This window comes from Panthera leo, chromosome C1, assembly GCF_018350215.1.
Source record: "Panthera leo isolate Ple1 chromosome C1, P.leo_Ple1_pat1.1, whole genome shotgun sequence".
Lineage (NCBI taxonomy): Eukaryota > Metazoa > Chordata > Mammalia > Carnivora > Felidae > Panthera > Panthera leo.
In genome coordinates, this window is record NC_056686.1 from 18042664 (window position 1) to 18056419 (window position 13756).

At 47.8% G+C, this 13756-nt stretch overlaps 2 protein-coding genes across 15 annotated transcripts in view; one reads left to right on the top strand and one right to left on the bottom strand.

The window, feature by feature from the left end:
- STPG1 (sperm tail PG-rich repeat containing 1) overlaps window positions 1–4761 on the bottom strand; it is a 54792-nt gene extending 50031 nt beyond the window's left edge. For 2 of the 13 annotated variants that reach the window (XM_042951945.1, XM_042951931.1), the window contains exons 1-3: window positions 4615–4686; window positions 3882–3913; window positions 1735–1846 (exon numbers count right to left, since the gene is read on the bottom strand). The gene's annotated coding sequence lies outside the window, so the exon portion shown is untranslated. The other 11 variants (XM_042951943.1, XM_042951939.1, XM_042951940.1 and 8 more) reach the window with 10 other exon arrangements.
- Window positions 4762–6220: 1459 nt separating this feature from the next.
- The window catches only part of NIPAL3 (NIPA like domain containing 3), a 48564-nt gene continuing 41028 nt past the window's right edge, over window positions 6221–13756 (top strand). For both annotated transcript variants that reach the window (XM_042949845.1, XM_042949846.1), the window contains exons 1-2: window positions 6221–6321; window positions 10718–11040. In XM_042949845.1, the coding sequence (XP_042805779.1) occupies window positions 10945–11040 (96 nt within the window). In that variant the 5' untranslated portion in view covers window positions 6221–6321; window positions 10718–10944. The remainder of the gene's footprint in view (window positions 6322–10717; window positions 11041–13756) is intronic.

Genomic DNA, 13756 nt, shown 5'->3' on the forward strand with positions numbered 1-13756 from the left:
TCACAAGAGTTGCCTTTTCTAGAATGTCATATATATGTAATCATGACTATCTTTTTTCACATAGCACAATGGTTTTAAGATTCTTCCATTTGTTGCCTGTACCAGTAAGTTGTTCCAATTGCTACACATTCTGACCACGGTCATCACGAATCAAATACTTGAGAAGAAACTTCTTCCTATTTCTTTTTAATTTTTTTTAATGTTTATTTTGAGAGAGAGAGAGAGCACAAGCGGGTGAGGGACAGAGAGAGAGGGAGACACAGAATCCGAAGCAGGCTCCAGGCTCCGAGCTGTCAGCACAGAGCCCGACGCGGGGCTCGAACTCACGAACCGCAAGATCATGACCTGAGCTGAAGTCGGACGCTCAACCGACGGAGCCACCCAGGCGCTCCCCTTCTTCCTGTTTCCGAACTTTACCTGTGCAGGTCCCCCCTCCTCTGTGGTATTCTACCCTATAAATTCCAGCCTCTCCGGTCTTCCTAAACTCTGATTTCTATCTCCCCAATCCAGAAAGCTGGGCTTTTTTGAGGGTACCCTCCTCCCCTCCACTAAACTGTGGCCCGGAAACTGCCCCCAGCACTAACCTTGGGCAATTGCAGGGCTCACCTTATTTCCCTTCTCTCAGGAATTGCCACACTAAGCTACCTCTTGTCTTCTGTCTAAAACCAGTCGCCTCATGCCTGTCTTTATTTTAGTTGTTAACAGCAGGAGCATGACTCAATTTCCATTGCAGTTCATCTTTCGTGGACAGACTTCAGTTCTATTTTGCTCATCTTTTTTCCCCCCAAAGAACTTAGACCATTTGCGAACAAATGGAGGACTGAACGAATGATGGCGTGCTCAACCAATCCTTTTCACCTTCAGTATTTGTTCCCCACTTGTCTCTTAGCAGCAATTCTCAATCTGTTTTGGTTGATAAGCTACACCGAAACTTTAATCTTTAATAGAGCTATTGGCAGTGCACTCCAAGAAATTAAGAGATTCAAAGCAACAGAAATCAATAATGCTCACAGAAAACCACCTACTCCAGTATAAAAATGTCTTCTAGGATCTATAAAAGCAGCCACCATTCACTCACCACCCCAGAGTGCTGTGTTGTCTTAGTCCTCCTACTGAGCACTTGGTACTTCTACCATCTATTTCCCTAGCCACAAGAAAACTCTTATTTTTAAAATGCACTAATGGGAGGGGCGCCTGGATGACTCAGTCGGTTAAGTGTCCAACTTCGGCTCAGGTCATGATCTCGTAATTTGTGAGTTTGAGCCCTACGCTGGGCTCTGTGCTGACAGCTGGGAGCCTGGAGCCTACTTCGGATTCTGTGTCTCCCTCTCTCTCTGCCCCTCCCCTGCTCGCGCTCTGTCCCTCTCTCCCAAAAATGTGTAAAAAAGATTTTTAAATAAAATAAAAATGCACTAATGGGGTGAGCACAGCATGATGGGATGCCTGTGGGATCCCTGTGTTGTACATCTGAAACTAATGAAACATCGTGTGTCAACTACACTCAAATATAAAGGTTAATTAAGAAATAAATAAATGATAAAAAATAAAAATGCACTAATGTATAGAATTACAGGTGTTTAGAAAAAGAATTAAGCTTCCTATTATAATGGTGATATGGGCACCTTATCAAATTTTTGAAATATAAAAAAAATTAAAGAGACTTTCTAAAACAATCCATAAAGTCACCTAAAGTCAACACTGGAAATAATGCTTTCGAGCCTTGTCACTGCATACCTGTGAAGCCAGGATGAGAGCAGGTGCAGCCCAGGTCTGAACGGAGCACTGTCCGGATGTACCTTACTGGTGCACGTCCCTGTATAACTGTTCATGACAGGATGTCATGGGCCTAGAATCTCAAAAAAGAGTAATGAAGATATACCACCTTCCTAATCGGTGGTACGTGTTTAAGCAAGTCCCAGGTGAGCGCCAGCACAGTAATCAAGAGTATCCAGTCCTGGGTTCAAGGTTGTACTCTGCCGCTTACTAGTTCTGATTCTAGACAAGCCACTTAATCTTTTGAGCCCACTGCCCCCTCCGTAAACTGAGAATGATAATGGTACTTTCCTCTCAACGTGCTCGTGGATTAAATACAATGAACCACGTGATGAAAGAGATGATGCTGGGGCGCCTGGGTGGCTCGGTCGGTTAGGCGTCCGACTTCGGCTCAGGTCATGATCTTACGGTCCGTGGGTTCGAGCCCCGCGTCGGGCTCTGTGCTGACAGCTCAGAGCCTGGAGCCTGTTTCAGATTCTGTGTCTCCCTCTCTCTCTGTCCCTCCCCTGTTCATGCTCTGTCTCTCTCTCTCTCTCAAAAGTAAATAAACGTTAAAAAAAATTAAAAAAAAAAAAAAAGAAAGAAAGAGATGATGCTGCCAGGCCTATGGCAGGCTTTTATTAATACTAGGTTTTGACCTATGCACAGGGATAATATATTAACAGCTTAAAATAAGAACTATCATTTATTGAGCCCTTACAGTCCTAAATACCTTGAATGCAATACTTCATGCTGTCCTTACAATAATCCAGTGAGGTATTATCCCCATTTTATAGATAAGAAAACAGCAGTTTAGAGAGAGGGGTTAGGTGACTTACTCAAGGTCACACCAGAGTAAGAGGTGGAATCAGGCTTTGAACCTAGAAAGGCTGACTTCTGCTCACTCTTAACCACTACAGCAACCTCTAAGGCAGAACCCACTGAATGTTAACCTGCTAAATTTTGACATTTAGCAGCCTTGAGTGGGTATGGTTGGATTTTTTAAAACGAGGATACTACAAATAGTTTTCTTTTTTTTTTTTTTTAATTTTTCTTTCTTAATGTTTTTTATTTATTTTTGAGACAGAGAGAGACAGAGCATGAGCGGGGAAGGGGCAGAGAGAGAGGGAGACACAGAATCCAAATCAGGCTCCAGGCTCTGAGCCGTCAGCACAGAGCCCGATGCGGGGCTCGAACTCACAGAGTGTGAGATCATGACCTGAGCCGAAGTGGGACGCTCAACCGACTGAGCCACCCAGGCACCCCTACAAATAGTTTTCAAAAGCAAACATTTGAGACTGTTTCCCTTTCGCAGAATGCTGGGCTCTCCCAGGACTCAGTTTGAGAATTCCCGAGGCAGTTCACTGTTAGGTAGTTCTAACTACTAGAAAGCTCCGCCTGTGTCAAAGCTGATTCCTTTTTCTCCCCCTTCACTCATCCTCATTCCGCACCTTGGAATCAGCCTGGAATCAATCCCACTCTCTTTTCACGTCGGTGATTTTCAAAGTGCAGGTCACAGCCTGCAGTTTTTTGTGAGCTTTTTGTTTGTCATGTGCATGTGTGAGTGCTGGATGGCAACATAAAATGCATTTCTAGCATGGATCACATTCCAAAAGTTTGAAAGCCACTGTTCTATAGGACTCTTCTTCAAGTATTTGAAGGCAGTTGTCATATCCCACTACCTAAAGGCATTGGACCTTTTCAGCCTCTGCAATACCTCCTTGTAGTATGGGGATTCCTCCCTTCCCTCTTCTGGGTATTGTCTTCCGGCCCGGTCACCGGATTCGTCTGGGTCTCTCCTCAAAGTTTCTTAGGGACGTCTTCCTTAATCACTCTCTCCTACAGAATACCACCCCTCTCTCTCCAGCCCGACACTGCCTTAAGTTTCTCAATGCACTTTTCACCACCAAGCATCATATTTTATACGTATTTCTTTGTTTATGGTTTTCCCCAATAGAACGTTCATCACTGAATCCCCAGTGTGTTTCCTAGCACATGGTAGTTGCTCGATAATATTTGTGGGATGAATGGATACTAGGGGTAGACGTATTCTAGCCATAGTCCATATAGATGTATTAATAATACAACTCTTTCCTTTCGGAGCCACATTCTATAAGGTTTTAACGCACCTGACTATAAATACAGGCATATCTTCACTCAACTACATGTTAGAAAAAAAAAAAAACAAAAAAACCCCTTTATCATTTATGTTACAGTATTATCACATTTTTTATACATCTATACATGCATATTAATGTGCGGCATGTATCAGTATATACTAAATCATATATACTGTTACTGTATGTGGAACTTTATAGTATTTGAGTGAGCAGTTTTGACTATATGAGATTTTTACCGATTCAGTCATATATAATGCTAAAGGTGCATCTTGAAAGTATTTTACACTTTTCAAAGCCCTCTCGGGGGAAATAATCCATTTACTATTTTTTCATGAACTGAGAAGGCATGTCAAGAGAGCAGGAAGGAGCTTTAGCAGCCGGCTAGTGACCGCCAAATTCCAATCTCACCCTTTCACTTTACAGATGGATAAACTGAGGCCCAGAGCAGGGGAGACTTCGCTGAGGGACACCCAAGTTGCTGGGGAGGACCTGGGGTTAGAACTCAGCTCTTTGTCGTCCACCCACTGCCCAGCACGGAGCCCCCAACCGTTTGTACACTCCCAGAGGCAGAGGCAGGGGGCCAGAGGCCCACGCCCTTCATAGGACCTCCGTGGGGGAGGGCAGGCCGTGGTTATCATCACCGCTTTAGCTGGGGGCACACCATCAGGAGGGAGCACCTCCGACCTTGGCTTTTTCTCGCCCTGGGGCACCACCCAGCTCCGCAGAAGAATTCCGCACGCACCCAGAAGGCCGGGGATCTCAGTGGTGTCCCATGGGGTGCGCCAGGTCCTCCTCCCCACCACCCCGCGACCCGTTCCCGGACAAGAACTGCCTCCTACCTCGTCGGGTTCCCCAGGGCTGACTCTGGCCTGCGCAGCCTCCCCGTCGCTATGGCAACCAACCGCCTAACATTCTAGAGTCCTTCCTCAGCCCGCCTCCTGAGTAACTAGCCAATGGTTTCTTCTGTTTCTTTAAGGTGAAAAGTTGTTGCCCAATCGCCAGAAGCTTTTCAAAAAAAAAAAAAAAACCGCAGGGAGTTTGCCAGAATTTTAAGGGTTCAGGTTAATTAAGTCAGAACGGGTTGGGAAATTTAATAGGGGATTATCTAAGTGATCCCTCAAATGTCTTGTGATAGACCAAGAGCCTTAGAATTTTACCTACCCAGAAATCTTAGTTAAAAGAATAAACCTAAGACAACATTCCTCCAAGCCCTATGTATAAAAGAAAAAAGATTGCTATGGACAACGATCCAATGGCAGACAGACATATAGTGTTCCTTGAGCCCCTCTTTACAAGCTTCAGAACAGTCCCTGTGATCTTGTCACTCGCCAGCTCAGAACCCTCAATGGCCCCCCCTTAAATTTAGGATGAAATCCAAAGGTTTTATTAAGCCGTCCCTGGCCGGGTCCTCTGATTGCGGCTCCTACCACCCACGCCCCAGAAAAATCTTGCTCGAGTCACGCTTTCCTATGGGCAGTTCCTACGAAATGCCAACCTTGTTCTGCTCTCGGGTGTTCCCTCTGAGTCTACCTCCAGATCTGAACCAAATCTGGCTACTTTCTCCTCCTTGGGGGTCTCTGCCCAAATGCCATTTCTTCATCTGTAAAATGGGTATGAGCTCCACGTCCCTCTTAGGGGGTTGTTGCAAGGATCTGAAATGAGATGCATGTATGAAGAAGTGTAAGCTCCATGCACGTGTTGATTACATTTATTGCCTACTGACTGTACTTACGGTTGTACCTTACAAGTGCTAGGCTCACTGGAGGACCTTAAGCATTGCGGAGCTGCGGACGCGCTGGGAGCGTCGGTATATAGCTCAGCCAACAGGTGTTAGGGGAGGGCCCGCAAAGGAAGATGTATATGGCCCCCAGTACTAAGGAAGGCTTTGGGGGTAGCCGGGTCTCGAGGGATGTGAAGGATTTGAATAGATGGTGAGAGCATAAAGCGCAGCAACAGCAGGAGCAAAGCCCAGGAGGCAGCGCTAAGAATTGGAAGGCAGGACTCCTGGCAGGCTGACCACCTGTCGGGCAGGGGGAGGTGAGCAGTCACCTGAGCTCTCCGGAGAGCGAGAGCGGGGTTTGTTCCAACGTTCTTGGTGCGGCCGCTAGAGGGGACCCCCTCCAGGTGAGCGCGAAGCTGGAGGAGGGCGCCGCCTCCCCAAGTCTCTCCCCCTACGCTTCAAGCAAGCTTTGCGGCACAGCCAATAGCCGGGGGCTGTCCCGCCCATCCCTTCCTCGCAGCCACTCGCCTGCACGAAGTCGCCGCCAGCCTCTGACTGGCAGGCGTCCTGGCAAATCACATCGCGGCCTTTGAAAGCAAACCACTGCAGCACCCTGGCCGCTCTTGAGTTGGGGAAGGAATTAAGGAGGCTGTGCCTCCGGGTTGCGCGAAGAGTCCAAGTCATTTCTCAGAAACCTCCGATAGGTGGTCCTTAGAGAAAACGCCGCCGGTGAGTAGTGATTAAGCCTGGGGGGGTGGGGGGGACTTGAAATCAGCCTTCGTTTTTTTCAGGAAAGGGAATGCATTTGGAATCGTCTAACGCCCCCTAGTACAAATACCCTTCCTTCTTGCTGTCATCAGCCTTGCAGGTCTGGGTCTCGCTGCCTCGGAATGCTTTTTTCCCCCATTTTTGCAGGGGGCATGGGTTTGCCTTAATATAGATGATGGCAGGCTTTACCAAATCAGGAAGTGAAATGCGGTAACTTTGCCAAAATTATCCCTCTACACGCCGGCTCGGGCTTCCTGGCAGTAGCAGATGGTGGAGTTAGCAGGTGGAATGAGGGGAGGTATTCTTGATGTATACTGGCTGCTGGAAGTTGTAGTTTCCAGCTCAATGGGAGGGCAACGAAGAGTGTAACCCTTTAGTGAGCCAAAGCCCGGGAAAGGGAAAGGGCTTGGCGTAACTGGCACTCAACAAGCCGGAAGGCGAATCGTCAGGTGGTGGGAAAGAGCGTATTTTATTTATTTTTTTCAGATATAGCCAAATCCTAATGCAAACTCTACTCTTAGCAGCCATGACCTATGGTCCTGTCATCTGTCTGACCTGCTCTGTGGGTTGGTGAAATAATTCATTGAGATAAGGGGAGGGGCGGGGGGGGGGGGGTGGGGAGGAATGGAAGCAAGCACCTAGAATTATCTTTCCTTTCTTGAGTCAGTGACCCTGTGCTCACTGCTGGCTGTGACGGCCTCAAAATTAAGGGGTGGCTGGGAACACAGAGTTGGCCACTTGCCTCCTGGGCATATGTTAGTCCTGGAAAAGTGCTTTGAAGGCAGAAAAGGAGAATCATCCAGGCAAAGAATGTGCGCCTTACAAGGGAGGGCAACTGGCAAAGAGTTCCTCCAGAGCTTTTATTTTCTTTTTTGAATGTTTACTTATTTATGAGAGAGAGCATGTGAGCAGGGAAGGGGCAGAGAGAGAGGGAGACAGAATCCCAAGCAGGCTCCGCACTGTCAGTGCAGAGCCAGATTCAGGGCTGGAACCCTCGAACTGTGAGATCATGACCTGAGCCAAAATCAAGTCAGATGCTGAGCCTATTGAGCTACTCAAGCAGTCCCCCATCCGAGGCCTTTAGTCTAGACTCCTCCCGAGCCAAGGGAGAGTTTCCTGTCTTTGCAGGTGATGCCTCAGAGGCCTGAGCATTTCTGAGGCAGAGAGAAGAGCTGCTTTTTAAAAGCAAATTAAATGACAGTCACAACACCACCACAAACAAAAACAAACACAGAAACCCACCTGAACAAAGTAGCTGGTCCAAACAAGGTTAGGAGGCCTAGGTTTCCATCACCCCATTGGCATGTCCCCAAGGCCTGTTTGCTTTCTCTGACATCCTGTGGGCGGGGCTGGGTGCAGCAGTTGTATCTCTGGAGTTGTGGTTGATGAGGCCTGAGTAAGCCATTCCATTCTTGATTGCAAACTGCATCAGGTGCTTAACAGGCCTGCCTTTAGCCAGTCAGGAGGTATAGATGGAGGTCACCATGCCAGGCCCTGGGCCGGATCTTGGCAAGGGATGAACAGGGGATTCAGCAAACGCCTTCCCAGAGTTTGTGCCCCAGTGCCTCTCCGGCTCCAGCTTGAAAGCCTCTAAGGGTCTCTTGGAGGTCTGTCCCTGGGCCACTCTTCCTTCCTAAGGCTACTATATTCAAAACATTAAAATACATAAATTTAACCCAATAATGCTTTTCACCCACACATGAAAGTATAGTGAAGAATAATTATGCTTTTCACAAGATTGCAAATACTTTACAGTCAGGGAGGTTTGATTATGGGATGTGAGTTATAAAATTGATGAGTGTACCCTGTACGTATGGTATATATATGGCATGTATATCTATGTAATTAAGGTATTGACTATATACTGAATGTGTAACCTCATCTGGAGATAGCAACGATGATTTAATTTTGAGGCCCTTCAACAAAGTGAGACCTGGGCTAAATGGTCTTCGTGGCTGCCCCTGTGCCAAGCCCTGCATCTCGTGTCTCCTAGATGCTGGACACAGTGTTAGCCCTGTGACATATGACTGTGCTGCTCCTACCAGGAACCAGCATTCCTGGGGAGAGGGCTAGATAACAGAAGGAACTGGAAGTCACAGGACAAAGAGCAACTTTTTTTATGCCTTGAGGCATAGCAGAGGCTGTGTCTGTTTGGCATATAGTAGGCCCTCAATAAATGTAGCATGAATGCATGAAAGAAAGGAACATTTGTGGGTAAATTAAATAATTAAACTGATAAGAATAAAATTAATAATAGCTGCCATCCATTGGCCATTTGTTATGCATAGCATTTTACATGCATTATCTCATCAAATTCTCACAACAGCCCTGTGGGGGGTAGAAATGTTATTATCTGATTATCTGTATTTTCCAGCAGAGAAAACTGCCTGGAAAGTTAAATGACTTGGCCAAGGCAAACAGGTAGCATATAACAGATCAAAAGCTATTTATAACATTTTTTAAATTGAAATGAGCATAGACTTTGCAGTAGAATCCAAATTTGTATGATTGATTTTTTTTTTTTTCTTTTCTACTATAAGAAGACTTCTAAGAAACTCTTAGCGTTGTGGTAAGGTGTTTTTGGCCAGGCCTTCCAGAACCCTAGGAGCATACTTCATCTTTCTTCTCCATTTGGTAGACAAGCTTGACATGCATTGAAAATATCCGTCCGATAAAGTCAACGGGAATTACTGTCGTTGACGATCTTACTTGAAGCCACATTATTACCCCCACTTTACAGATGAGACACCTGAGTCTCCCAGAGGTGTTATGATCCGGTCACACAGGTCTTCTCCCAGGGTCCAGTGTTACCTCACCTGTGCTAGGCTGACTTTCGGGTAGCAGCCCAGTTCTTCCACCATTCGTGAAGATAGCTTTTCTTCTCGTTCTCTCATTCCGATATCGAACACAGGTGGTTCGATATTTTTTGGAGGCCTGGAGAGGCAGACAAGACAGTCTTCTACTTCTTATGTAGGGGAGCCTATGGAAAAGGTAGGATTTCAGTTAGGATATGACGGGAAGAAGGAAGCCGGCGGGGGAGCAAAAAGGCGATTAGAAAAAAAATTTTTTTAACTGTTTATTTTTTTTTAATGTTTATTTATTTTTGAGAGGGAAAGAGAGAGCGAGCACAAGTGGGGTCGGGGCAGAGAAAGAGGGGGACAGAGTATCCAAAGTGGGTTGTGCACTGACAACAGAGAGCCCCATGTGGGGCTCAAGCTCTTAAACTGTGAGATCATGACCTGAGCCGAAGTCGGATGCATAACCCACTGAGCCACCCAGATGCCCCTAATTATTTTTGAGAGAGAGAGAGAATCCGAAGCAGGCTCCATGCCGTCAGTGCAGAGCCTAATGTGGGGCTCGATCCCATGAACCTTGAGATCACGACCTGAGCCGAAGTCAAGAGTCAAACACTTGGGGAGCCTGGGTGGCTCAGCTGGCAAAGCGCCTGACTTCGGCTCAGGTCATGATCTCATGGTCGGTGAGTTCGAGCCCCGCGTCGGGCTGTGGGCTGACAGCTCAGCGCCTGGGCCTCCTCTGGATTCTGTGTCTCCCTCTCTCTCTCTGCTCCTCCCCTACTCACACTCTGTCTCTCTCTCAAAAATAAACATTAAAAAAAAATATTCTATAAGAGTCAGATGCTTAACCAACTGAGCCACCAGGTGCCCTGAGGAAAGGTAATTTTTAAGGGCCAGGGAAAAAGGTTTTGAGGTAGATGAGCCATGTCTTTATTATTATTTATTTATTTTTATTACTTTTTTAATGTTTATTTTTTTAATTTTTTTTCTACCTTTTATTTATATTTGAGAGAGAGAGAGAGAGACAGAGCAGTAGGGGAGGGGCAGAGAGAGGGAGACACAGAATCTGAAGCAGGCTCCAGGCTCCCAGCTGTCAGCACAGAGCCTGATGCGGGACTTGAACCCAGGAACCACCGTGAGATCATGACCTGAGCTGAAGTCAGACGCTCAACAGACTGAGCCACCCAGGTGCCCCTTTAATGTTTATTTTTGAGAGAGAGAGAGAGACAGAGCGTGAGCAGGGGAGGCACAGAGAGAGAGGGAGACACAGAATCTGAAATAGTCTCCAGGCTCCAAGCTGTCAGCACAGAGCCCGGCCAGGGGCTGGAACTCACAAACCGTGAGACCCTGACCTGAGCTGAAGTCAGCTCCTTAATCCGCTGAGCCACCCAGGCATCCTGAGCCATGTCTTTATTAGGGGAGGCCAAAGGCATGATATAATTTTGTAAATGACTTCACTTCTCATGACGGCTTGCGTTTTGTCCTCAAAGTGTATGTCCCCTTGGGTGATCAAGCTGAGCTCACCGTACTTGCATTCTTCATGTTCCTCCCCACCACCCTAGGGCGCCGCCAGGATAAGGAATCGCACCCTCGCCTGCCTGCTTGGGAGAGACAGAACCTGGCACTTCTCGGGGTGAAGGTGAGGGAGAGGCTGTAAATCAGCCAGAAGAGCCTCGAAGTCCTCCAACGGCCCCGTGAAAGGAGGTGACCCCCGCCAGGAGAGATGGTCTCCGGGTTCGGCCCCGCCTAGCGGCAGCTCCAGCTTCCCAGGGAATGTTCCACTAGCGCCATGGACCGAGCCCGCGGTGCGGCCCTGCAGCTGCGCCCGCTCCCGCCCACAAGCAGCGCAGACCCCGGCGGCAGCGAGGCTTCCTTCTCCTACAAGGCAAGAGCTTTCTTTCTGGTTTTGAAATGTGGTGTTTTTCTAACCCGAGAGTAACACACCATAGCCCTGGCTCACACGTATTTCCGGGGTCTGCGTGCCTGTTAGCGGCAGAAACAGGCACAAATGTAGAACGGGTAATCCAGAAGAAAGAAACACTCATTGAAGTACATAAAGACAGGGGGTTAGAGAAAAACATAAAAAGAGAAAGAGAAATATTTTTAAAAAATTTTTAAGGTTTACTTATTTTTGAGAGAGACAGACAGACAGAGCACGAGTGGGGGAGGGGCAGAGAGAGAGGAAGACCTAGAATCCAAAGCAGGCTCCAGGCTCCGAGCTGTCAGCACAGAGCCGGACGCGGGGCTCGAACTCACAGACCATGAGATCGTGACCTGAGTCGAAGTCAGGCACTTCACGGACTGAGCCACCCAGGCGCCCCGAGAAATATTTTTAAGGGGAGGTATTCCCACTTAGAAGATTTGTTTGTTTGTTTTAAATCACCTACTCTATTACTCAGAGACAAGCCTTGTTCATATTTCTCCTTCCTGTCTTTTTTTGGTGTTACGCTTTTGGGATCACACTGCACAGAAAGTTCCGTATCTTGGTTGTTTCACGTAGCCCTATTTGTGGGTTATTTCCCCGTGTCATTGAGTCGTGATTTAACGCATACTTTTTGAACGGATTGCCCAGTAATCTGTTGAGCTGCTCTATCAAAACTTTCTGGACACATCCCCTACTGTTAGATGTTCAGGTTGTTTCTACTGCGGGGTGAGTGTAAACCCAGCATCCCAGAGTGCTGCTTGCGTCCCTGCTGTCTCTAAGAATTGGCTAGCCCTGGGAGAGGTGGTCTCTGCCGGGTGAGTGAGGCCACAAATGCCAGAGCATCAAGAACAGAGAACACAAGAAAATACAGTTAATGCAGTTGGCTGTGATGAATGTGTGCCAAACAAACAGATAACAGAATCTAAGAAAACACAGAACACTCTCCCAGGTGAGATTTCTAATAAGTTTCCATTTCAGTTACAAATTACAAAAGATACTTATTGTAGAAGTACCTTCCGGGTGCCGGAGCAAAGGTAAATCAATCATGGTGACTCTACCAACAAGCTTAGGAGTTGAGGTGGGAGAGGGGCACATGCACAGTTATGAGCGAACTGAAGTTCCAGGGGGGATCAAGGGAAAGAAGACGCGTCCTCGAATCCCTATTCTGCTCCTTCCCAGCTAAGTGCCCTTGGACATGTGGCTTAGCCCCTCAGAGCTTCTCTTATGGGTAGAATGGTGGTAGTGATCCCTCCCTCCATCCCTCCTCCCTCCAGCCATGTGGATCAATGAAAAAGCACCTAGCCCACGCAGGCGGCATGCGGGAGGTGCTTGACTCACGAGTGCCTGGGGTTTACAAAGAGGAACAGAGGCAGGTGCCCAAAGCGGAGGAGCGTGTAGTTAATTGTGCCTAGGGAGAGAGGAAGTTGCTTCCTTCCACCTTGATTTGGTTAAGGCTATTTGGGTTGCAGGGAATAAAAACCCATTTCAGAAGCGCTGAGACAAAAGGGAAGACTATTATAAGACTGCAAGGTAGCTCCTGCCACCAGAGTTAAGAAGGGCGAGAAGGAGATTAGAACAGATTGGAACTCCTCCCCCGCCTTTGACAGAGGGAAGACCCGATTGGCCAGTTTGGGTCAGGTGTCTACCCTGGTCCAATCTGTGGTGGGCAGGTGGGTGGAGTCTCACACAGCAGACAGGTTTCTGGGGCTCCCTCCTTGTACGCGGCTCTCAGAGAAAAGTGGTTATGTGGGCTGGGCAGGCTGCCCCCAAATCATCTCTTATATTTGGGGCAAGAAAAACGTTAAGAGGGCCCAAGTGCAACTTTATCAATGAGGTGAAGTTAGGAGCACGCCGTTTGAATTGCAGCGCTGCTCTGTGCCCTGGTTGTTGGGGCGGGGGGGGGGGGGGGGGGGGGGCGGTCTGTGAAAGGGAGCCCAAGAGGCCAGCTGCCCAGAAGGCAGCATCGCAAGGGGTTGCCGGCACTGGAGGCTTGGCCTCAGCCTGGAAGAGTCAGGCCTCAGTTTCTTGTATTTAGCGAATAGGCATTTCAGCTGAGCACCTGCTCTCCCTGCCTGCGTGGGGTGGGCGGGGCTGTATAAACCACTGAGCTCTCTCTTCCCTGAAGGAGTTTGCAGTCTGGGAGGGAGGTGGGGGAAGCTATTTCTATCAGTGCCTTAGCCTTCAGGACAAATTTGATACAAAAGTAGAGCTAGGAGGGGTGTTACCAGCATGGCCTTTAGACTCAGAGAGACCTGTCTTCAAGGCCCAGCTCTCTCACTGTCTGTCATTGTAACTTGGGGGAAAGGCATGCAACTTCTCTGCAGGTCAGTTTTAAATCCACCCTACATGGCGATTGGGACCATGACCTGAACTTACAGATGCAGGAAACTGAAGCTGCCTGCATCCTCCCCTGTCTCTACTGATAGAAATGCTACATATTCTTCCAGCTCCAGCTCAGGTATCACCTTTGGCAGTTTTCCTGGCAGGAAAATATAGGTCCTTTATCACACTTCCATAGCCCATTCCCAGTTCCTGTAGTAATCATCACGATCATAGCAGCAGCTAACTTGTGTTGACTGTTTACTATATGACAGGGACTGTGCTAATCCTTACAGGGCCCCTCAAGGTAGGTATTATTATAATCCCCTTTTACGTATTAGGAAACTGGCACAGAGCG